This window comes from Lemur catta, chromosome 1 (genome assembly GCF_020740605.2).
Source record: "Lemur catta isolate mLemCat1 chromosome 1, mLemCat1.pri, whole genome shotgun sequence".
Taxonomy (NCBI): Eukaryota; Metazoa; Chordata; class Mammalia; order Primates; family Lemuridae; genus Lemur; species Lemur catta.
In genome coordinates, this window is record NC_059128.1 from 69197721 (window position 1) to 69223638 (window position 25918).

General features: G+C 44.1%; 1 protein-coding gene across 1 annotated transcript in view; it reads right to left on the reverse strand.

Annotated features, from left to right (window-relative positions):
* Positions 1-25918, reverse strand: part of RYR3 (ryanodine receptor 3) — a 338847-nt gene that overhangs the window by 90833 nt on the left and 222096 nt on the right. Inside the window, exons 47-60 of the mRNA XM_045543649.1 lie at positions 25340-25509; positions 22774-22994; positions 18208-18298; positions 16420-16560; positions 15034-15197; positions 12906-12984; positions 9295-9384; positions 8212-8358; positions 7965-8027; positions 6472-6547; positions 6234-6357; positions 3597-3712; positions 3026-3093; positions 1967-2088 (exon numbers count right to left, since the gene is read on the reverse strand). Of these exons, the coding sequence (XP_045399605.1) occupies positions 1967-2088; positions 3026-3093; positions 3597-3712; positions 6234-6357; positions 6472-6547; positions 7965-8027; positions 8212-8358; positions 9295-9384; positions 12906-12984; positions 15034-15197; positions 16420-16560; positions 18208-18298; positions 22774-22994; positions 25340-25509 (1672 nt within the window). The remainder of the gene's footprint in view (positions 1-1966; positions 2089-3025; positions 3094-3596; positions 3713-6233; positions 6358-6471; positions 6548-7964; positions 8028-8211; positions 8359-9294; positions 9385-12905; positions 12985-15033; positions 15198-16419; positions 16561-18207; positions 18299-22773; positions 22995-25339; positions 25510-25918) is intronic.

Sequence of the window (25918 nt, forward strand, 5' to 3'; positions counted from 1 at the left end):
GCCTATATGATGCAAACTCAGGGAGTTAGGGGAGAGGGACAGCCCTGGGGAACATGGGCTGTGTGGCTTTGCCTACGATTAGTTGGCCATCTTGGTGCAGCCCCTTAACTGCTATGTGTGTTAGCTTTCTCATGACGAACAGAGAGTAATCAATCATATGACTCTCTTAGTTTTCAGAGTCAGGGCTGGATACACTCAGAAATTTCTGGAAAAAATGCTTCTAAGTGGACACACATTCTGTATACAAACAAAATAATATTTTTCTACCTAAAGGATACAGCTGGGTTGTTTGATCCTAATACTAACACGGCTCTCCTCACTGCCAGAAGTGCTTTCTCAGGCATGTCAGGGATAGGACCTGAAATTTCCAAAGGCCCCTGCTTGTACCCTATGGAGCCCATGGTTTAAGTGAAAGCACTGTCCCTAGCCCAGAGTTATAAGGGGCCACCTCTCCTCCATCTCACAATGCAAAGGCAGTAAGTTAAAGGGCCCCCAAGGAGAGTGTGGGACCCGTGGGTGAGCAGCATAGATGCAGAAGAGGGGGAACAGTGAAGGAGGCCAACAAGAGGAGCCTGGCGATGTGAACACACCCAGTGCAAACACAACTGCTTCTGGGGGAGGGCGGCGAGCACACTGATGGGTCTGAAAGCTATTTGCAAGGCTGATCAGCTCTAGGTTTATTCCAGCTGCGACAAATGGTGCCTGGTTGAACAAATGTTACATTTCCATGAATTGATAATCTAAGAAAAATAGATGAAGAAGGCAGGCACATCTGCCCTCTGTCGGATTATCTCAGTATCTCACGTTGCTCAACATTGCCCGAGTTTATAACAAACTACGCTGGTGCATCCTGGAAATGTTTAGGTGATCTTGATCAGTATCTGATTCTAAGGATGTCTCATTTTGATAGCATGAGGCTTCTCCTGTCTTCAGTGAGAAAAGCAATCACAGTACAGAACAAACAGCATTTGATGGGATAGAGGGGACTGGGCTTTCATTCTTGGCCTAACTTAAGACCTGGGTCACTTTGGGCACTGGGGTGAACCTGACTGAACCTCAGTCTCCTCATCTGCAAAATGGAGATCAACAATACACAGGCAGTTCTTAGAATTTGAAACGATATGATGCTTCACAATGATACCTCGACAAATGGCAATAACGCTTACATATGAAAAACTGAGCTCACTGCTTGGCCATGCTGTTTAGCAAGTTTTAGCTAAATCCTAAAGTTGAATATCTTCTCAAAGATAGTGGCTGGGCCCTTATTAAGTATTACGTGCACTGTTCACTGTCAATAGATGCTAACGAAAGAGTTGATAGCCTAGTATCATTAGAGTCCTTAACTCTTTGCTATTTAGAAGTTTAACCCATTCCTTGTCCTTCATTGATCAAATACAGAGAACCCAAGGCATGGTGGGATCATCTCGTAGCCTCATCAGGAAGCATCCCGCTGTTCTCATCCCTGTTAAGGTATCTGCATGTTATGCCTAGTGGAATGAGTAGGGAGGCTGGTGCTTTTGATGAAAAAATATTTCCCTATTGGGAATTTAAGTTGAATTATGTTGTTCTAGATTTTTAAATTTCAGATCATCCACAGTAAGATCTCATTCTTTTATAAAATGTTAAGTTTGTTCTCAGTGTTGTGTGTTTGTGTTTCCCAAGCTTCATGATGATCTTCACTCTCTTCTAAATGTTGCTTTAGGATGGATGTTGACTTGAGTGTACAGATATTTCCCAAGCCCTACTGACACTCCCAAACAGTGCTCTTCTCTTAGTTGCTAAAATAATACAGACAGGCATGGATACAATTTCTTTCAAAACCAAGATGATAACCAACCCCCGTGAGCTACCAATCATTATGCTCTGCTTCATTTCTCCAAAAGACTCACCATTTAGTCCCCAGGAACCTGGCGTTTTAAATAAATCACGTCAGCACCACGACCTTCTCTTTCTCTTGCAGACTCACCTGGCCACCATTTCTTTCTCCTTATGGGAGGCATACCCGCTGCTGCTAAGGGGCTTCAGAGGGGACGACAGGAAGTAGAGGCGGTGGTTGGTGAAGTATTGGTCAACCAGTGGGAGGAGGACCTGGAAAATCCAGCACAAATAAACTTCTGGAAAGCTAGCCAAAGCCCTTCCTTTGGTTCATTTTTAAAAGTATAGTTTCAGTGAGCAAAAAGCCTGTGAACACTGACCCTGGAATTTCCAGAAACTTCTACCTAGTTTCCACCATATTTTCTTTTTCTATGTCTCAAACCAGAGGCCTCAGGGCTCTGTGAAAGGAGAGGGCCATCAACTAAGGGCCCAAAGAAATGTGCATGCAGCCCTGGGTCAGTATTTGCAGGGAAGCCCTGTGGGACACCTGCACTCAGAAGTGGCTTCTCGAGCATTGCATCCAACAGGTACACTCGAGGCATGGCCCAGCATCACCAGCCTCAAGTGTTCCATCTCTACTTCTCAGAGCAAGGCTACTCAAGGCTTTCTATGTCTTTAGTCCTCTGAGTAGGGCTGTGTGGAAGAGACTGCTCACTGGCACCCACATTCATTTCCCCCTTCTTTTTAGCAATAGAACCCCCTGTGTTTTAACTAGGTAGAGGATCACCCAGCTAGAGAATGCATTACCCAGTCTCCCTTGCAGATAGATGAAACCATAATAAAATGACTAAGTTCTAGCCACTGGGATAGAACTTTTAAAAAGCAGTAGCTCCCTCCACCCAACCGTCCTTCTTCTTTTCCCCTTTCCCACAGATGCAGTGCAGGTGAGCCTGCCTGGACCACCCTGACACAGACCATAGCTCTGGAGATGGTGGAGCAGCAAGGGAGGAAGAACCTGGGTCCCAGGGGGATGGTGTGGCAGGCTCGGACCACCCACCTGCCTCAGAACTGTCCCACACAGAGAAATATGCATCCATCTCACAGAAGATATCAGAGTTTTAGATATCTCTGTTGGATCAGCTACCCTGTACCCTAAACAGTGGGGATCCCAAGAAGAGAGCATTTTGATGAAGTGCAGAAAACCACTTACTTTGGCAAAGAATTTGATCTCCTGGTCATGGGGAGACTTTTCAGTTTTCCCACTGCTGACAATGGCTTCTACGAAGACACAGGTGATACAAAATTGGCCAGAGTTAAAAACCAAAAAAACAATCATAGCATTTTAGAAACAGAGTAGCTTTTCTAAAGGCCATAAAAAGGTTATTCGAAATCTCTTATATTTTACAAAGTACTTTACAATTGTGCTGATTAGTTATTTCTTCTACCCAATACTCTAAGCTCTTTCACTACTCTTTTCCCCTCTTTAGCAATGAGAAAGCAGCTTCAGAGAGGTTGAGTTGTACATCTATAGTCACAAAGCAGAACAATGGGAAAGTTAAAATAGGATGTGTTGTATGAAAAAAATGACAACAGGTTCAATTCAATCTAGTAGGGAAGCTAAGGACCAAATTGATTTTTTTTGAAGGGGGAGGAAATCTCAGCCACTCTTTTCCCTCCAAAATCATATGTCTAAAGGAATCTTGAACAGTTACAGTATGAAAGGATCCTTCCTTGATAAAGGAATATCGAATTCTTTTGTGATATTTCACAATAATACTTACCCAAATGGGCAATAAACTCTTGAGCAGAATCAACGTATTTCAAAATCTTCTTCAAAAACTTATAGGCAAATCTCTTTTCCATGGAGGAGGCATCCAGCTCCATATCCTTCATACCTCTAGGTTGGAAACGGGTAAACCCCAGAAGTAACAGAGATAACCACGTGACTTTGGTGCATCATTAATCCTGCCAGTGTCGAATTTAATTTCCAAATCTTAATGGTTATTCTGGCTTAGTGACATGACTCATGATTTGACTGATTTCTCCTTGCACTAGGAACCTGCCTGTGTAAGCACGTAATACCTATTCTACGACAACTTCTGAAAAGATTTTTCAGAAAGACCTTATATAATGGGTATTGAGCTGGGGATAAGTCAGAGGAGAAAACAAAAATCCCTGATCTTATGGAAGGAATGTACATACTGGCTATAGTAAACAAACATGAACAAAATATAAATTAGATAGAATGCTAGAATTTAATAAATTTCATGAAAAAAAGAAAAATTAAAGCAGGATGAAAAGGCCCAGGAGCAGAGGAGTGAGGGTTTGCAGACTTTAATGTCAAATAGGGTAGTCAGCGTTAGTCTTACTGCGAGACTGACATTGGAGTAAGTAAAGACTTGAAGGAGGTGAGCCCTATGGACTTCTGGGAAAAGAGCTTTGGAGGCACAAGAGCAGGTAGTGCAAAGATCCTGGGGCAGGAGCATGCATGTTGAGTTGAAGGAATATGGCAGAGAGGCCAGTGTGAATAGAATGGAAGTGTGGTCAGAAGGGTGTGGGGTGGGAAGTGAAGCAAATCTTTTAGGGCCCCTACAGGCCACTCTTAGAATTTTGCTTTTGCTCTGAGTGAGATGAGAAACTATTGGAAGTTTTGAATAGAGGAGTGACATGGTAAGACTTACATTATAACAGAATTGCTCTGGTTGCTAAGTTTAAAATGGACCATGGACAGCAGGGCAAGGGTGGAAGCAGGGAGCCCAGGTAGGAAGCTGTCTCAGCAAGGATGGCGATAGCATGAAGGGGGTGAGATGTGGACAGATTATGGATATATTTTAAAGGTCAAACCACCAGGATTTCCTGAAGGATCGGATGTCGGTTGGGAGAAAAAGAAGAGTCAAGGTTTTTGACTTGAGCAACTGGAAGAATGGGTTGCCACTGAGTGATGGGGAAGCTGAAGACAGAGCAGGTCTGAGGCAGGGGTAGGGGGAAGCTAGGAGCTCTCCTTGGTGTAGGGACCTCGCCTGACCATCTGCACATCCAAGTGCCTACCACAGGGTCCAGTGCATGGTAAATTACTACTCAGATATGTTTGCTGAATTCAATTATCTTTCTCCTTGATTCTCCTATTTCCTTGACTTCCTTTTTAGTTATAGTAAAAGGGAATTTTTCATTGCCGTGAGCAAGTTATTTATCAGCAAATCACACTACACATTCATCTTGGTGTTAAGAACAGGATTAAAACGACGATGGGAGTCTTTCTCGAATGCTTCCCTGGAGGCTGTCTCCTGCTGTCTGACCTTTCCTTTTAGACAATACGGCAAATAAGTCTTGTTATTTTTTCATATGAGATACAATAGAAATATTTGTATAGATTTTTATTTATTTTTATTTTTGCCATTCAGTGGCAAGAATTCTGCAGGAAACTAAAAGAAAAAAAAAACACAGCAGCTTGCTCAGCAAACATTGCTTTCAGGAGGAATGGCTGTAGCAGAATAGAAGCGAACACTAGCTTGTTTTTCATGCTACAAAGGACCCAAGTAAGCAGGATCCTATATAGCACAGCCCACCGCTGACATTTGACCAGGGAGAAAACAGACTCTACCTTTAAGACTTAAGCAGCCAAGACTATCCCATATAAAACATTCATCCAGATAATTTTGACTTATGTAAGTTTGAGATAAAACACCTTAGGAAATCACGTGTTCAATCTCTCCAGTACAGGTGCATCTTCCTAAGCATCAATTCCCTTTGTTCAAAGATTGTTTATGTCAATTATGCTTGTTATTGGTATTGTGTAATTTAATAAAATATTATATAAAACAACAACATAAGGGTGTGAAGAGAACTGTTTGTTCTAAAAAAACTAAGTTACATATTTTGCAAAGACATGCAATTGCAAGCTTCCATATATATAGTTTTGAATTAGGTATGAGTGAGATAACTGTAAAATATAGGGAAGGAAATTAAAAATATCTAGAATGCTGCATTATTATTTTCATGTGCTTCAAATTCTCATTGTTCTTTAAAGAAGCCCAGACTTCAAAGCTTTGAGGATGTATTGTGGATGTCATTTATAACTCCAATTGATAGAACAAAGAAAGGGCTTCAGCCTGTAGCACAAGATTTGTGAATGAATGCATGTTTATATGGTTTAGGTTAAAATTAAATGTTTAAGATATGTTAGTATAATTTGTCATAATTCTTTGCTGTAACTGATCTTTAAAAATTGATACCTACCCCTCCTGTTTATGTCAGAAAAGGAGGCTTCATGCTCCCAAATAAAAAAAAACCGGTTCTCATTTCAAAAGACTCAACTGCTGTCCTTACTTTGATGGGTTTTGTAGGCAGGCGATTGATACCTGGAGAGTCAGAGACCATACCCACACCCCTGCCTCACTGACATGCGGAAGATGACTTACCTAGAAACTATAACGCCATTCACTTGGAGGAATTTAAACAGGTCCTGTGCCTTCTCTCGGTCCCTGAACTTTTCCTTGGCAGTCAAGGTGTCATATGGCACCAGAAGAGGGTGACTGCCACCACCTGGGGTCAGTAAGGTGAGAGAGGACAACATATGTGGCTCTTCCTTTGCATTTCTGGGAGAATATTCCCACTCCCAGCTCAGCTTCTCTGGGGGATGCTGAGAACCAGTCTCACCTTTGCTCTCCAGTTCCAGCTTTTTCTTCTTGGCCCAGATATTGTGATAGTTCTCAGCCACAACCTCCACCATGCCCTGTGTCCCACCAAGGAGACACAAGTCAGAGAGAAAGCAAGCAAGAAAAACCCCTTTCCTAGCTGCCAGGCTATTTCAGGCAGTCTCGGGAACAGCGCACCACGGAAGGCCTCCCATCATTCCTTAGTCTGCGCTTATGCACCTCATTAGTTTTATATCTTCTCATACACACAGAAAACAATTTCTAATTCTGTCCTTCCCTTGTAACTTATTATCCTGGCAGTTGGATGCATGTGTGAAAAACATCCATTTCCAGTTAAAACTGCACGGTGGCACTCCTGTCACAGGAATTCAGTATCACAGTCCTGACCTGAGCCGGGAGTTAGGAGTGTGGGGCATGCAAAAGTCTAGAATCCTGAAAGCCTTTGGCTTAAACTAAAAATAATCACATCTTAGAGGAAACTGCTATAAAGATTTCTCAAATAGAATCGGTCTTCGCAAGGCTCATAAAACAGTGACTTAGAATGAAAGAGGCACCTTGGAAAGAAACTTTCTCTAAGGTCCAAGGGGCTGATCTGATGAACTCTCAGAGGGGTGAGTGCCCTGGGCTGGGGCGGGCCACAGCCACCAGGATGTGCAGGAGGGGAGCAATGGGAGGAAGCAGCTTAGGGTATTTAGCTGCGTCCTCTTGGTTTTATGTTCCCATATCCTGCAACAATTGCTTGTCTGCACCATGGCGGGGAACTTGAGCAAATCCACTATGGGATATGCAGGCTGCCCTTTTGGTTTGGGGGACTTACAAGGACTAGGCAAGCATCTTCACCCATGGGACAAGCTTCACAGATTTCCTCCTAGCTGTTTTATGTATTTTTGTGTTTTGATACAGCACAGTCGGTCCTCCTTCTCCATGGGTTCTGCACCCATGGATTCAACCAAATGTGGACTGAATATATTAAAAGAAAAATTGCATCTGCACTGAACATGTACAGACTTATTTTTCTTGTCATTAGTCCCTAAAAAACATAGTATAACAATTATTTACATAGTATTTACATTGTATTAGGAATTATAAGTAATCTAGACATGATTTAATCTCTAGAGAGTATGTGTAGGTAAACGCAAATACTGTGCCATTTTATATCAGGGACTTGAGCATCCCTGGATTTTGGTGTCTGCAGTAGGTCCTAGGACCAATCCCCCGTGGATACAGAGGGATGACTATATTGTGCTGGCTGTTCTTCCTTTAACTAGTCATTGCCGTTACAATGTTCTTGGAACAAGTGCAAAGCTACCACATTCTGGGTGACTGGTTAATTCTGCTGGGACTTTCCCTGTGGCCTCAGCACAATGTCTGCAGTTTTGGTATTTTAGTGGTGGTCTGTTCTAGGCATTCTTTCCCTTTAACCCTTGCAATATGTCCTGTACTGAAGGGGTTTTAGAGAGCAAATCATGCTGTTCTGAGGGTGTCAACACTGACCTGGAGCTCTCTGGAGAGCACAACGTTTGAGAGGTCGAGGGGAGCAGGGCTGTAGCTGTTGCCCTAGGAATGCAAAGGCAGAGTCACCGGGTTTGCCATTCTTTCCCTCATTCTTATCAGCAACCCCACCTTCGGCTATCTAAGATGTGTCCTGAAAAATCCCCAGGGTTCATCTCAGGTGGCCCCATCTATGATGCCCCAGGGAGACCTTTCCCAGATTCTGCAGCAGCCGGGTATGGGGTCTTACCTGGCTGGCCTGGGACACGCTTCGAAGCTTTTCATTTTCCCGCTGTTGAACCAAAGCTTCCCCCTCTTTGGTCCTCTCCACAGTCCAGCCCACAGCCAGCATGGTTTTCAGGGACTCTCTGGCAGGCCAGCGATAAATTTCCTTCTCCTGGAAGAGAATTTGAGCAGGAAAACTTTGCAGAACACACCCAGCATTCTGACTAGTCCTCCTCCCCACGGAAGGGTCCCACAGTGGACAGGGGTGCTAGTTAGCACTAGCGTTCTTTCGCTAGGTCAACAGACCCTTTGCAGCATCTCACCTGAAACACGCAATCAGTCTGTCTGATGTTTTTAAGTATAAGACATTATGGGCTCCTGTCCTCAGAGGAAATGTGCCAGACATTATTAATGACATCATCTACATTTTGTGGAGAAAGAAGAACAAGAACAGGAGAGGGACTCCTCATGTTCTTATAGCTGTTGAAGATGGGATGTTGTCAAAATGCATCTGCACAAAGCTCTCCCTAAAGCTTGGGAAACAGGATTTCATAGGTGGTCAATATGTATACAAAGATACACGCACCATCCTTTACATGTGATGCTAGACCTAGAGTTTACAAAGAACCCCTACTGATCACAAGGTAAGAATTCAGAGTTGAGTTGAACCACATTAATTAATTAAAAAAAAAAAAGCAACAGACTTGTTCACATTTCCTTGGGGACTCATTTCTCTACTCCCTGTATCTTCTGGGTGTTGGAAATCAATTCTGTCTGAATTTTCTCTAGCAATTCATTGTCCCTTCTCCCCACATCCAGCACCCTCCAATAATCAAATAAAACCCCTCCCTTTAGTTTAGCTGTAAGAGAACTACAAATGCGTTTTGGCCCAGCCTACAAGAGCAGAACAGAGCTGCTTTCTCCAATGGGCTCTCAGAGACAAAGAACAGCACGTGGTCCTGGGGCTGCCGCCCACTGGCAAGCTCATGGGTCCTAGAGCGTCTCCAAGGAACTTGAGAGTAAATGTGCTCTGAACTCCTCCGAGCATCAGATATAATTCCCAAGGAAGGAAATGGCATGTTAGTGTTACCAGACACCTTGTTCTTACCTTTTCCGTTAATGTCTTGAAAGGCCTTATCAGGGGGTGGGTTTTCACGTTCTCATCCAGGGAAATCCCATACTTCCATCCGCTCTGAGTCTGCAAGAGTGTTTTCAGGTTAAATATCCTTGACACTCACAGAGCCCTCATATGTGACCCAAATCCCCGCCTCTGTTTTCATTGAACAAACGGAATAATGGGTAGTGACACAGCTTGGAAATTGCCCTCAGAAACGTCTAATTGATCCTCTCAGGCTGGCAGGCTCTCTGCCCCCTGCATCCTGAACTCTGCTCTTCGTTCCTCCTTGTGTCAGCTGCTGTCCTCACCACTTTCTCGCTTGCGTTTCAGGCCCACTTAAAACAGAAAGATATTTCAAGAGGCCCTGAGAACAATGCTTCTGGGGTCAGCAGTCACACTCACAGGAGGAACAGAGGTAAGGCTCAAAGGGCTGGACCTACTGCCCGCGCGGAGGGGCTGACTGGCCCACCCCTTGCCTGCCAACCCGAGAGCAAAGTTGCAGTGCTGTGTGCTTCATCGGGTGATGGAAGTTTCGGAACTTTAATAGTCACTTGACCAATACTGGGTGAAAGCCTTCAGTGGTAGGTGCCAGGCTGTCCCAGGCACCATGGACGCAGAGGTAAGAGTGAGACCCTGAGTCCCACGATCTTGCAGCCCAAAGACTCCTGGGCTTCTGTACATGTGTGTATTTCCCAAGTTTCTGTCCCTCTTTACTCCCTGGGTGGTCTAATCTAGGCCCATGGTTTCAGTTACAGCCGATAAGTGACTAATACCAAATCTGTACTTCCTGCCCAGAGACTGCTCCTAATTTGCAAACCCACTTAAGCTTTGCTCGGACGTCCCACAGGTATCTCTCCACATGCCTGAAACAGAAGCCGGTGGTTTCCTTCTTTGAATGTCTCCTTCTCTTGGTTTGCCTGGATCTCAGTGAATGGCCCCAGCTTACACTCACTGCCCAAGCCAGCAATGTGGGATTCCTCCCGGACACCACTGCTCCGCCCCCTTCACAGCACTTGTCTGTCTCTTGCTTCCCCGCAGGACGTTAGCGCAGGGCAGCATCGGCGCTCACCGCGATTGCCGCGAGAGCTCCCTGCGCAGGCTCCCTGCCTCCCGCCGTGCCTCTTCCCCATGGACTCATTTTCTACACTACTGCCAGGGGGTTCAAAAATCACCCTGATCAGGGCACTCTACTGCTTCAAAATTTCTGACTGCCAGCTGCCATCCTGGGAAAACCCAAACGCTTTCCCATGACCTCCAGACCTAGCAAGATGATCCTGTTGACCTCTCCAGACTCTTCTTTTGCCCCCACCCTCCTCCACATCCCAGCTATCCTGAACCATGGTTCCCTAAAGCCACCAAACTCTCTCCTGCCTCCCTGTGTCCACCCTGCTGCTCCCGAGGCCTGTAGTGTGCTCACCTGCCTGTGATGACCCTCCCTGGTCATCGGCAAGCACGTGCCGTGGATGTTACCAGCTCTACAAGGTGTTACCAGACCCCCAACACTGGATTTGGGACTCCTGTGTGTTCTAACCCTGTGCCTGGGCCATCAGAGCACTGAATAACCTGCCCCACATGGCCGGTTCATTTTGTTTCTCCCAAGATGGCGAGGGTTTTGAGGGCAAGGAAAATACTCCTTTCCTTGTTAGATAATCAGTGTTCCCCGGCAATGGTGAACAAACCTGTATCTTTGCCCTCATGAAGCTTACAGTCTAGGGGTGGAAAGAGATATTCATGAAATAACCACACTAGGAAACATACAACTGATAACCAGAATAAATGTATATATGTGTATCTGTCCTAAATATAAATATATAAAATGCTATGAAAGTACTTTAAGGGAAAGAACATGGTGCTATGGCTGAGAAATCTGGGAAAGCTCCATCCCAGGAATCACAGCTGCACTGATGTTTGCAGGATGAGCTGGTGAATGCTGTGCACACTGTGTGGGTGCGGGTGGGTATCCGGCTCGGACGGAGGAGGGTTTCAGGCACATGCAGTGTGTGGGGGTGAGACAGAGAGGGCGGCTGGAGGGCAGGGGTCGGGGAAGAGAGAGGTTAGAGATGGCTGCAGAGGTCAGGTTAGGTACTGGGCCACATTCAGAACACTGAATATTGACCTTTCTATTCTGAACTGTTAGACACTGTTAAAAGATTTCAACAAGGAGAAGGGGCTGGGCAGGAGAAGCAGTGGTAGAATATGACCAAATTTGCATAGTGAAACTCTCGCTTGCTTGCAGTGTAGAGAACAGACGGGAGCAACCCGTGGGGAGACCCGTAAGGAGCTTGTCCCCATTGCCTGGGTGAGAGACGATGGCAGCTTGGACACGGCATAGGGCTAAAGAGAACTCTCCAGATTCAAGAGAGACTCAGGAGGTAAAATCCACATGGTTTAGTGATGGATTGGCCGTTGCTATGGAGTCATGGAGATGTCTCCTCTCCCTAATTGACGAGCTGGCCAAGTGACCGTATGTAAAGAGAATTCTTAGAAAACACAGATGCTCTAGAGTAAGGGTCAGCAAACTATGGCCCCTGGGCCAAATCTAGCTGACCACCTTTTTTTTATTAATAAAATTTTATTGGAACACAGGCATCCTCTTTTGTTTATGTTTTGTCTATGGCCATTTTTGTACTACAGCAGCAGAGGTGAGCTGTTGCAATGAAGACTGTCTGGCCCACAAAGCCTCAAATGTTTATTATCTGGCCCTTTACAGAAAAGGTTTGCCAACTCCTGCTCTAGAATTATGAGGGATCAGCCCATCCTGCAGTCACAATGATTGTCGTTATCACCACTCCCCAGCAGGGACTCAGGAGAGGAGAAGAGTGAGCCCAGATCAACACAGAGCCTGAGCCGGTGGTTTCAGGCACCCCCTACCCGTGCGCGCTTAGGGGTGGTTTCCTGTGGCTTTGCTGTGGGCATGGGTCCTGTTACACACCATGGCTGCAGTGGAGTAATGGCCCCAATCCTTAACTGGCTGCCCACAGGAATCCTGGATGTCTTTGGCACAGTCTTTCTACTTTGCCTGCCAGTATTAAAGGGCTGACACAGCAACTAAACCTATTAAGCAGCCTGACCTCATGTGGTGAGGAATTTTAAACACCAGATGGACAGGCTTATTAACAAGGGAGTATCTGGCGGTTCCACCACTGCCTACCATAGGAGGATGACTGTGTATCTTCCCTAAAATAAAATTCAGCTTCCTAGAAAAATGCAAGGGCAAGGTCTTCTTCATTTTTGCTTTTCCAATCCCGCATTCAAAGAAAATAAATAAAGAAAGCCTTCCCATCCCTGAGAAGCATTTATGTGCAACACACACAAGCATGTGCTTGGGCACAAACTCCAGCAAGTGCGATGTTAAGGAAGAAGTTAACACTTCTAGATTCGATCATTTCTTGAAAAATACAAAAGCAACACCAGCAGCTGCCACTGCCTATTTCTCTGACCTCCACCAACTCTGCGAAATTGCTGCTCAGAAACAACGAATGCTCTTGCCACGGTGAGTCTGTCACTTAGACCAATCAGGCAGATTTCCAGAACTGGACCCTTTAACGTTCTTGGGAGATTTTTTTCTCCCTGACAATTGTCAGTTGGATGATAATCCCTACCTTGTCACAGGCCCATTTATCATGTGAATGCTCAGCGTACTTGGTGACGATGTATTCCAATTTTTCAGGCAAGGAAAAACTGTGAAACAAGGAAAAAAATATTACAACATCCCCAGGCACTTTAGCCAGACATGGTAGAAGACAGAACTAACAGACAGAGTATGGATGTGATCAGCCAGCTAACCCCAAGCTGAGGCTACACTCCAGACACCGTGACTTCACTGAGCAGGAGTGGCACAGCCAGGCTCGGGTCACAGACGCACACCCAGGCCTAACCACGGGCGGCCTCTGCAGAAGCCTCTGCTGCCCAGGGGGCCTCTGCCATCTGCTCTGGGTTCTCTTGGCTCCTGGGTGAGACTTGTCCAGGGTAGGCAGGCAGAATACCTTTAACCAAAGGAACTGGCCTATCACCCTATGGCTCCAACCTGGGAATGGCAGAAATGTGTAGCCAGAGGACCATATGCTACAAAATAGTCTTATCTACCTTTTGGGGTCCAGTGGCTCTTGGTTAAATACTATAATTTTGGAAACACAGTAGACACCTGTCGTTTCTGTTTGCCCAGCAGCTCTCAGCCCTTCTGTTGGGATCAGCACCTCCATTTCCCTTTGTGTTGCATCCCCTTCCTGTGTTGCATGCAGTGCTATGTGGACTGTCACCAAGGACAGGCCTATGACCAGGCAAATCAGACGCTCTCTCCTTAGGACTGGAATCTTGAGTTGGGAGTGACAAGGGCAGCAAGCTTGCAAGGTGATTCACCAGATGAGGGCCCCTGAAAATTGTCCATTTGGTCACTGTGCCTTGATGCCAGTCCTTCCCTGGGGCCTGTCCTTGTTGAGGACCAGTTAGTTAGCCTTTCACTAGGTCTTGAGAGTGACCCTATATTCTTGCAATAACGTGCTCTTATCCTTAAGTTAGCCAGAGTTAGTCTCCATTTCTCACATTACTTAAACTTACTGATGTCAGAGGTACACCTAAAGAAATCAGAACTCTCAAAATAGCACAGAACCACTCATCCTTAGCTCTCAATTGTCAGAGTATAATGTTGTCTCGTAATGTTTACAAAAGCATCCAAGTTATTACACCATTTACTTTGTCACCCTTCAGTGCACTTAGCTGAAGCTTTTATAGGCCAAGTTCTCCAAAGTTAGCACCTTCCTTTTCTCTGGCCCCAGCTTGATGGTTTGCCACACTCCTTACTTCTTCCTTACAGCAAGTTCAATCTGTCTCCCACCATCCCCCCCAGCACAATGGAATGTGTGCTTAACTACCCTAAAGATGAATTTTATATATTATCAAAGCAGACAGCCCCCTGGGAAGGGTTCAGGCTCTAATTCAAGAACCACTGCCACCAAGCACAAGTACAAGGGGCTCATACAGAATTGGGTTTACTTTCCCTGCTCATTCTGAAGCAGTTTTGGAGCTCTCCATTGAAAATGCACCTGGAGATGACTGTATACCCTATGACACATATTCATAACTGGGGCAGAACGACAGACCCAAACTGAGCGATATTTTGCCCAAGGGGTAAATATATCTCTATGGCCTAATCAACACCAGTGAGGAATTCTAGAGACTCATGGGGAGAAATTAAAAGGCATAATTGTAGGATTACTCCAAAGTTCCAGCGTCATCTGGCATGGCAAAGAGCAGGCCCAGCCTCTGAAATAAGGACCCCACACTGTTCTGCCATCACACCCAAGGCTTTGCAGGAGTGCAGCTCAGTGCTTTTATGGAGCTGTTTTGATGTACGATGCTATTAGAACTATACAGGCCTAATTCACAAACAGCAAAGATTTTGTCAAAAAACTCATTAATAAATTATTTACATAATTTGTCAGGGTGGTTCTCTGAATGCCTCAGGCGACATTTATTTATGGAAGTACCCATCTCTTATAATAAATAAACCAACACTCCCCTCCCCCCAAAAGCCCAGAATAATACAGTATATAATCAGATACGTATGGATTAAACCTTGTGCCTGATGTGACTTATAGTGTGAAGGGAAATGATGAACAGTGTTGGCAGGAGAGAAAGAGAGGAAGCTTAAAATTCTTGCTACCTTCTGAAAGAAAACATTGGCTAATGGACAAAATACTAGGACCAGCTTAGAGATGATTCTGCACTCACTTCATGGTGTTGATAGGTTTGGGGTCAAAGTTGCCATCTGCATCCACCGAGACCTGTTTCTCCAATGTGGCTGTGATTCTGGTGTCTAAATAATCTGGTGGCAAGGCCCCAGCTATAGCACTGAGACAAGGCAGAGCCATTCGGAAAAGATCTGGGTCATATTTCTGTGAGGGAAAACCAAGACCTTGTTAGTAGAGAAACAACCATGCTATCAGGGAGAACCATTCACCAATCAGCTGAAAATAAAAATAAAATGCATGTATTTGTCCACATTAACCAAAATGGGGAACATACTTTAATACTTTCTAGAGGAAACTGAGGTATCCTTAGAGGATGAAATCACAATCAGCAAAGCCCTCAAGTCACCATTTGCTTTAAGTTGAAAAATCTTAAACCAAAATTTAAGTCAGTATCTCCCAAATAGTTAACTTCAAGGCTATCTAAAAGTTAAGTGGCTCTTGCTAGGCTAGAAAAGTCTATTAACTCATCTGCCAAGGCTGGTCATAGAAACTGACCCAACCTACGACTACAGAGGGCACAGTAAGTTTTGCCAAGCTCCATAGTAGCTGATGAGGGTCATATGTTGACGTCACTCAGACTGCTCAATATTAGACCATTCTCTGTTGAACCCAGCCAGGGAGGAATTTCAGTCAAATAGCATGGGTTTGGAAAAAGCTTTTGATCTGCTTTTTCTAGACCAAAAAAATTCAGGAGCAAAGAAAATTTAAGTGCAGGTGAACAAGCTATATCTTAATATACGTTCCAGACTTCTCTAACAAAAGCAGGCTTACTCCTCTTCTGCCTTTAAAGCTGGGGACCTCACAAATCTAAGGAAATCGGGTTAAGGGAAGTGGAGCAAAGTCTGAGTGTCAGAGCTCTATTTTGATCAGACTGTTCATAAGGCTTGGGATTCAGAAGCCCTGAGTTCTCACTTGATCTCCTCCTCAAATGAGTGGCTGTGAAGAACCTCCCCGAGAATGGGTGAAGTCTTCTGGAAATCCCATGTACTGATATCAAAGCAGGCGTCAGGGCTCAAGTTTAGTGAAGGTTGGCTAGTGGGAGCCACACCAAGTTGGGGGAAAAGAATGGGTGGTCAGTCATCAAGACTGAAACCAGAAAATACTCTTATCATTTACTCCGGTGGTCACGCTCCCCTGTCCTAGCTGTGTAAGCCTGGCAAGTTATTCAACTGCTCTGAAACTCTTCTTATCTGTAACAGAGGATTGTGATGCTTCCATTTCAGACAGTTGGGTAAGGATTAATGCAATGTGCTTGTGAAGTACTAAGCACATTTCCTGGTACATGGTAAAGCTAACTCGATGATAGTTATTATTCACAGGTGCTTGGGTTGAGAGCCTCCCTTTGTGCAGGAAGCACTGCCATTACCTTATGGGAGAGGGAGTCGAAAATCCCCCAGAAGAGCTTCTCTGTTAGGTGCAGTTCTTCTTCCACAGCGAGGCCGTAGCTCCCCCATCCTGAAGGCAGACAGTAATACTTCCAGCACTGTTCATAGTGATTCGTCAGAAGCTGAGAAGTTCAGAACAGGATGGCACCAGTGGGGTGGGGGGTGGAGAAAATCCACAGGCATCAAAAACAGGCAGGGGAGAATAAAACAGTAAGCAGAGATCATGAGAATGAAACCAACATATGAAACAGCTGGGCTGTCTACAAAGAGGCCCTTCACATACCACCGGGAACAGTCTGGCCTCGTGCCAGATGAGCTCTAGCCTGAGCTGAATCTGCCTGATGAATTCTTGTGCCTCCTAACGTGCCCCTAGCAGTTACTAGAAACGGGAGAGGAAGCGTTTCTACTTCAAATGAGAAAATGCCGCCTTCTGAAAGGAGCTACTGTGTGCTGCTGTTCTAGCCAGTCAGGGGTAGGAAGAATTTCGTCTGAAACCTTTGCTCACAGTTCTGGAAGACCCTGGGGGATGCTGATAGGGGGAGGGGATGGTGGGCAGTGAGTTGTGGGTCTGAAGATTTTCTTTACGTTGGTCACTACCCATGGCTTCCTGGCCTCTCTCCAGCCCTCCGATAGCCCCATGATGTTACAGCAGTTTCACATCTGGCCAGCAGAGGGCAGAAGTACACCGGTAATGTTCCCATCCCAGCAGGTGAGCGCCACATGCTCTAAGAAAACTCCCACTGATGTGAGCGGTAAAAGCTTATTGAGTGGTGTCAATAATGCCCCTTCAAAGCCAGCATCCAGCCGACAGCAAAGGTCTGCAGAGGACGCAATGCCAAGTTAAGCTGTGGTTATCAGTTAAAGCGCTTTTTGAGAATAAAACTGAGACTGTTAGGGTTAGAGAGAATTGGCCCTTGGAGGAATGTGGAGTCTCTGAGAACACACAAACTGTTTTCTGCCTGCCATGGAGACGGGGGATTGAACTAAAAGCTTCTGGGAATTATGATTATCCCAGTAAAATGCTTCTCGAAATCCTTGCTTGGACTATTTCTGAAAGAAGGGAAAGTTCTGTTAAAATCACTAGGTAGAATTTTTAGGTATGTCTAGCTATTGCTCACATTTTCAGTATGCAAATATGGCAGGTGTCTCAGAGATAAAAGATAAAAACATTGTTCTCCTGGGTGGGTGGGTGGGTGGCTGATTCTGGCGCCCTCCCACCAGGCCCAGATGCTTTCAATGCTAGTGATAAAACACACGAGAAAGTAAGGAATAAGACAACAAACAAAAGGAGGTCTCTGTGGCCTTTCTATTAATAAAGAGAAAAAAAGTAGAAAACCAATAAAGAGGATCTGTTACAAAGAAGAAAAAAAGCACAAACTGTATGGAATAGAAAGTGAACATTTTAGTTCTTTCAAATGAAAAAGCACAAAACCTTCAAACCTTTTTGAGATTCAACATATTGTGAAAACCTAATTAGGGCAGGGAAGTACCACATCTAAGTCCCCTTACTAATCTCTGTTAAATAAGTAGCAGAAAGAAATGGAAGAAAATCAGAGCAGTTAATGATTCTAGGAAATCTACCCTCTCCAACCTGGACATTCAAGAAAGGGTTTGATTTCATGGGTTGTATCTTGTTAGCTAACTATCAACTTAAGGGAGTAAAACCCATTTAGTGTGTATTTTGGTCTCCAAATTGTGGAAACATCATGTATTACAAAGCAAGTTTCCTGTGCCGTAGACTGTGTTTCCGGAACAATAGTGATGTTTACCTTGAGAGGCATTTTGCAGTATTCATTGAGCTGTGGCACGTCAAACACAAGACGTCGCAGGAGCTGCTGTAACATGGAAGGCCTCAAGTGACTGCAGCGTGGAATAAGAAAAACAGAAAAATAGAATAAGAAAATAAAGAAAATCATGAAGGAAGGAAGAATGAAAAAAACACTCAACACCAAGCATATATTATAGAGCTAAACCTCAAAACAATTAGCTCCTAATATACAAGGCCTTGGATACATAACAGGAGATGATAAAATACTTTAAAAGCTAAGTATAGTTAAAATGCAGAAAGAGGGACATGTGCTAATGAATTGGGATCCTGAAGGTTGAATTCTAATCAAGTGACAAAATGTTCTAGGATCTACCCGTACTGAAAATATATTCACTGATTATGTGCAAAGAAGGGAGGTGCAGTTAATTTTATAGTCATCTAAAGACCTCAGGTCGCCTGAACCCTGCGAAGAGAGAGACTAGAGCTGACCCGCGGCACAGGCGGACTCTGAGGCCACCTACCGGTGTGATGTGAAGGTAACTGTGAAGCCCTCCGGCTTACTTACCATCTGGTCCATGAAATCCTCACTAGTGGAATGATTTCTTTAGGGTAAGGCTTTGTTCTCAAAACAACTCCTTTAAAAGGCAAATATAGCACCTAAAGAATAATTTACCAAATGACTGCATTCGTGGCCTTGGTATTTGGTGCAAGCACATTTTGAGACAGAGAAAGGAGAGGTAAGCAACATTGACTTTTAGGTTGCCGAGCCTTTTTAAAACCAATGGAACCTGTGGAATCTCTCCAGAGAAAAGGACACACACATACACAACTTAGTAAACAAGTTCAGCTAAAGAACCCCTGAATTCCTTCCACAGATGCCTAAGGAGCTATGGAGGCAAAGTTGGTTGCCTCCATAGCCTGGGAATTATGCTGGACCGCCAGGGAGGAAACCTTGGGCATTTCAAAACTTTTTCTAGAAGTGGCCTTGCGATTAAAAGCCCCGGGGTGAAAAGGGCCAGTCGAAATATAAAGTGGCCTTATCTCTGAATCTAGTAATTATGAGGTAAAATTACTCAGTGTTTCACATTGTTGTTCAGCTAATTGGCAATGATCACCTAAGATTGACATATTTGAATAAAATCAAGGAGTGTGATAAATCTGTAACTCTAATTCCTGACTTATTAAAAATAAATGAAGAAAATTTGGTTTGCCTGCTGTAACTAGAGCTCAAGTGGCCAAGAGATGTGCAAGGGCCTAAAAGTATAATAATAGGGCTGTGAGCTATCTGTTTGGTTCGACGCAAAATTCTAATTTCCCCTAAGTTTGATTTCTTTAAAAATCCTTGCAGCTCAGGTCAGTGTCACCACCATGACTCTGTTACTAGGAAATAGCTCGTGTTGGGAGGCAGGGATCCTTGTCTGATGTGGTTCCTAAGATACACACTGAGTTCAGATCAGGCAAAAGGCAGAACAAGATCTGCAGCTGCTAATTGATGCAGTTACCAGCCAATTATAGAATCAAGGCCGATAGGAAGGATTTCTTTTTGTATAAACTCATTATTTATTCCCTTTGCTACCACTGAGGAGAAAAGTAGAAGCCAATACAAACAAGTAGTGGGGCCATCACTCTTCCTTTTAAAGCGGCAAAGTGCAAAGCCCGGGTACCTTATTAATTCCTAGAGGTCTATCAGTGTGTCCACCAAACTTTGTCTCTCTTGAAAGACCAAAAACATTCTAATTGGCTGGATTCCTTGCCAGTTATAGTAATCTTGGGAAGAATGAAATAGTGTCATAGTATAGTGCCTGGTTTTAGAAAGTGATCTCAGACAGAAAACCCTTTTTGGGGTCTGGATGGAGGCCCCTTTCCCACCCTCCAACCTCTGCTCCCCACTCCCAAAATACAGTCCTGTGCAGTGATACAGCTTGTCCCCTGAAGTAGTTGGAACCCGCAGGCCTCGGAAGGTACGATGACAGCAGATGCGGTTAATCGTAATAAAGCACTGTAAATGTGAAACCATCCTTTAGAAATTAAGAAAGGAGTGCGAGGTGAGAACTGGGGTAAGGACCCAAAAACTCTGCACAGGCCCAGGCCCAGCTAAAAATAATGCTAATAATCACTGTTCTCTTGGTTGCTTCTCTGTAATTACTACTCTGGAGTTACAGCTGATGGTCGTAAAGATTCTTAGCTTGCTCCGTAGACAACATCACCTTTTTGAAACCTAGGGGTAGTTTCTGAGACTTCCAGGTCCCACATTCCAGTGGAATGGCTGCCCCACCCAGACCCGTGGCCCACACTGAGGAACTGACTCAGCTGGTCTCGTGACCCCTACCCAAGACCCTGGTTGGCAAAGAAGACAATTTCTACACACGCCTATGGTTCCACCCCGAACCCAGCCAGTTAGCAGACCCCAACTGCCTAGCCTTTGCCTGCCAAACTGTCTTTTGAAACCTTGTCTCTCAAATTCTCAGGGAGACAGATTTAGAAAATTCCTCCTGTCTCCCCACTCAGCGCTATGCAGAATTAAACCTTTCTCAGCTGCGACACCTGCTGTCTCGGCATATTGGCTTCCTCTTGGCCAGCGGGCAATGAACCTGGTTGAGTGGTAACAAATGTAGGGACCATTGTTATATCAAATATAAGCATGAGATCATCCGTTTAAGAAATGTTTTATAAATTTTTTTTTTGTTTTAAAGCAGACTATTTCTCAGAGTGGTTTTGGGTTCAAAGCAAAATTGAGCAGCGGGTGCAAAGAGTTCCCACACATCCTGTCTCCACACATGCACAGCCTGCCCTATTATCAACATCCCCCACTGGAGTGCTACATGTGTGACAACTGATAAACTTGCATTGGTGCGTCATTTCACCTGAAATCTATAATTTACATTAGGGTTCACCCTTAGTGCTGCACATTCTGAGTTTGGACAAATATTTAGTGACATATATCCATCATTATAGTATTTTCACTGCCCTAAAAATCCTCTATGTTCTGCCTATTTATCTCTCCCTCCCCCAACCCTGGCACCACTGAACTTTTTAATATTTCCTTAGTTTTGCCTTTTTCAGAATGCCATATAGTTGGAATCATACAGTAGGTAGCCTGCTCAGATGGCCTCCTTTCACTTAGTAACATGTATTTAAGATCCCTCCATGTCTTTTTGTGGCCTGATAGTTCATTTCCTTTTAGCACTGAATAATAGTCCATGGTCTGGATATACCACAGTTCATTTACCCATTCACCTACTCAAAGACATCTTTCTTGTTTGCTTCCAAGTTTTGGCAATTATGTATAAAGCTGCTATAGACATGTATGTGCAGGTTTTTGGGTGGACATAAGTTTTCAACTCATTTGGATAAATACCAAGGTGCATGATTGCTGGATCATGTGGTAAGAGTCTGTTTAGTTTTGTAAGAAACCATCAAACTGTCTCCCAAAGTGGCTGTGGCATTTTGCATTCCCACCACCAATGAATAAGAGTTCCTGTTGTTCCAGATCCTTGCCAGCATTTGGTGATGTCAGTGTTCTGGATTTTGGCCATTCTGATATGTGTAGTGGTAGCTCATTGTTGAGACTGCCTTGGGGTGTGATGTTCTAAAAGGACTGCTAAGTTGTTTTTTTTCTAGGCAGCCCCCCAAATGCATAGTCTTCTCTCATGTGATGAGGAAAAAATTCATTCAACAAGAGTTAGGACCATACCCAGCTGGCCCCTAAAGGGGAGGCCTGCTGATCCTCTTTCCAGGGCCACCTGCAGCAGTGATCCTCAGTCTTGGCTGCATATTGGAATCATCTGGGGAGCTTCAAAAGCTAGAATCTTGGGTCCCATCCTCAAGGTTTTGATCTTTTGGGCTAGGGTGTGGCGTGGGCACCGGGATTGATGTAATAACTCACCAGGTGATTCTAATATGCAGCTGAGAAGGAAAAACACTGGCTTAAAACAGCAGATCACAGTCCTGGCCTGTGCTGAGACCTGCTATTGAAAGGGCCTTCTTCCTTTGACTTTACCAGACAACGTAGATTCCTGAAGACCCAAGGCTCTTGGAACATCTTTATCTTTTGTCCTCAGTTGGCCCTGATGCCCATCTGCAGCGGTAAAAACTATTGCTTTTAATTCCCCACTGGGACTGGAGATTCTTTATTTTGCCCAAGGCGTTGGGAGACCTGGAGGTCGGTCATTTTTTTCATGCTCTCAGAGTCTGGCCTTTGTGTAAGATCCACTCATTTAGAGGGCAGACAAATCTGCTTCAGACTCTATCTTGAGAATGAAACAACTATTCTTCAACCTGAATACTTCAGGGCTAAAAGACAGTCTTCTGGTCTATCAATCTTGTGGGCTAAAGACTGAGCTGTGCCCTCTCCCCTCTTCCCGGAGCAAAAGATGAGCCTCAAGGACGAGCCTGTGGGACGTAGGAGGACCAAGCGCATCTCAAGAGGAGATGTTTGGAAGGGAGCTTGTGTCTGGGGAAGGCCTGGAAGCTTCCTTAGACTGTTTCACCAGTTTTTAGATTACACAGTTAAATGCAGTTGACCTGGATACACACACAGAAGTAAAAACACGGGAAGGACACTTACTTGCAAATCGCAAGCAAACATTCTTCTATAGTGTCCCTCTGTGCTTTGGTGAGGGAACGTCCTTTGGAAAGCCTGTATATTGTCTGCAGCGTAGAATCGATCAGAGAGGTGCAATGTTCTGTTCCGGCAAAGAGAGGGGCGCATCTTGTAAGGAGCGGGAGCACAGCAGAACATATGTACCTGTTCAGTGCAAGCGCAGCCTCCGTGGTGCTTAGGGAAACCTAGGAAAAGCAGGTCGGGACACAGGTTACTCTCCCTGGGGAATGGAGCAAAGCTTACCCGGTTCACCGAGCTGCCCTGGAGCAGGCTGGGGTGGCTCACACACGTCCACGTTTCACAGCAATGGAGTGAACAACTTCCTACCTTGTCAGCAGATCTATTTTCCTTTCGCATTTTAATGAAAAAAAAAAATCAGATTAAAAGAAAAAATAAAAACCAGAAGAAAACAGAGCAAAGACTGGCTGGTTCTAATTCATCCCAAATGATGGTATAAACTTCTGTTCCACTCAAAGAATTGTGAACCCTTATTAAAATCAGCTGATGGACAGCCTCATCCAACATCCTGGATGCTTGCTAGGCTACTACATTATTATTCTTGTTTTAGCTCTCCTTTCTCACCTTCTGGGGAGTTACACATTGTCCTCTTAGGATTTTAAGATTAGTAAATAGTTATAGGCCAAGCAATCTCTCAAATTCGCCAGTTATGTGACAGCTTTACAAAGAGAAAGTGGAGCTTTGACCTCCGTCAGTTAATTTATGAGCATTGTGCACAATTCACAGCCTGATAAATGACATGGGGGAAGAACTCATTAAAGGGAACCTAACTCTGCATGGGAAAAAGTGTAAAAGGAACAGACACCTGGGACCTTCTATAAAAAGCCAGTGTAATTCTTGCTCACGGCGTTCTCTTCTGTTCATTAGATGGACGGGCTGAATACGAGGAAGACCCATTTAGTGACACTAAATACAGCCAAAGAATGTTAACTATCATCTTTGAAAACTGTAGAACTTCAAAAGAAACTTTGAGATCCACAGAGATGAAATATTATTATTTTCTGTGATTATCACAGCCATTATATTTGTAACACATTGTCTAAAGCTTGTGATTTGAAAAACTGTTTTCTTTGAACTATACACATTTTTGGGTGTTCCTGTAAATTATCATAAGTTTGTCTTTTAGAAACTTCAGTAATCATGCTGAAAGAAATAGCTAATCTTTCATATTTATCACTTTAATAGACTGAGTTGTTAGGAAGGACAGAGCTTTGATTCCTGTGGCTTAAAAGTTTTCAAAAGAGAATGCATGAATATCTGTGTGCTGAGGAAGCGAATAAAAAATCTTTTTGTTGTAGATGGTGTTTGGACAGGCATGTGATAGAACACCAGATGCTAGAATAGCATTTGCCATTATTTGATCTATAAAAAATTATATGCTTTGATCGGGAACCTTGGGGAGGTCCTAGGAGTTAAGAAAATTGTTTTTTTTTTTGAATCAAGAAATGTATAGAAAAGTTCAAAACAAAAGTAGTGGTGGGAGCACTGTTTTAATTATCAAAAAGGATCGTATGCTCCTAACACTGTCATGGATGTACCATTTCTCATCTCCATGCCACAGAGAGGGCTGGGGCTCCCTTTCAAGCTTGGGGCTCCTATTTTTGTCCAAGTCTGGGTAATCCACTGAGACGGAATCCATCCTAGTTAAGGTGCTTGCTGCTGACTACCCACCACAGAACTCAGACTTCTATCTCTGCTGGACACCAGGTGGAGCCTCTGAGAAACCTTACGACTGACTCTAAAAACACCCCTAAACTGGCAAGATGTTTTTACACTTACGCTGATCTAATTTGTCTTTTCCCCTTGCACTCAGGACTCCTGGTGCACCGTTTCTCTCCTTAGTCCTGACTTGGCATCTGGCATCTAAGCTCTTTAACTCTTGGGGCCTCCTGTCTCAATGTCTGTTGATATTGAACTGCTTTATTTCACCTTTGATTTCCACACTTGTGTTTGCCCTTATCCTCTTGTACTTATCTTTGCCATGCCCCTGGCTTCAGACCTATCCTTCTTTATGGTCAGTATATGAAACTAAGGAGTGAGATTGGGAAGAGTATTTCCAAGCTATAAGGCTGCCAGCCAGCCTTCTGCATAAACAATAGAGCCATGGTTCTTACCTGAGGGGGATTTTGTCCCTCAGGGGACATTTGGGGATATCTGAAATTGGTTTTAGTGGGTGTTGGGGGTGGATTTGGGTGCTACTGGTATCTAGTGGGTAGAGGCCAAGGATACTGCTAAATACTCTACCATGCATAGGATAGCCTCCCCAGAACAAATGCTTCCAAGATTGAGAAACTCAGCAATTGAGGGAGCTGGACTGAACATCTGAGGTCAAATTTACGTCTCTGGCCTAATAAATTAAGATCTTCCATTTCATGGTGCTTCTAGTTTCTCATCCTTCAAAGCAGGCTACTAAAATGTAATCAGTGAGTATACAGAAAACATTTGATTTTAAGTCCAATGTTACTAAATTTACAATGATGGGAAAATAATTTTTCTTATTTTTGCAACTTACTGTATCTAGAGAGGCAGAGGCTCTTAAGTCAGGTAAAAATCCAACCTCTAGTAAGTGGAGCAGAAAAGTTTGATCCTTAATGCCATAAACTCGGTCCAAGAACAGCACCATGGGTGCCTTGTGGTCAGGGCAGAAGTTGGCTGCCATGTCTGGCTCGCTGACTGACCCATCTGAAAGACACAGAAAATGTTATTTCCCTTTTTCTATCTCCACAGTCTCAAAAGGCAACACAGAGCTTGACTGTCTATAGCTTGTTCTTCTTATAAGTGACAGAAACTTTGGAAATAATACAGGTTGAGCATCCCAAATCTGAAAATCTGAAATATGAGATGCTCCAAACTCTGAAACTTTTTGAGTGCCAAAAGGAGGCTCAATAGAAATGCTCACTGGAGTATTCTGATTTTGTGATTTGGGATGCTCAATCAGTAAGTATAAAGAAAACATTCCAAAATCCAAAAAAATCTGAAACACTTCTGGTCCCAAGCATTTTGGATAAGGGATACTCAACCTGTATAGTGTTGTGCTGAATCCAGTTTATACTGGGTTGAAAAAGCCAATTGTTAAAATTCTAGGAATTTT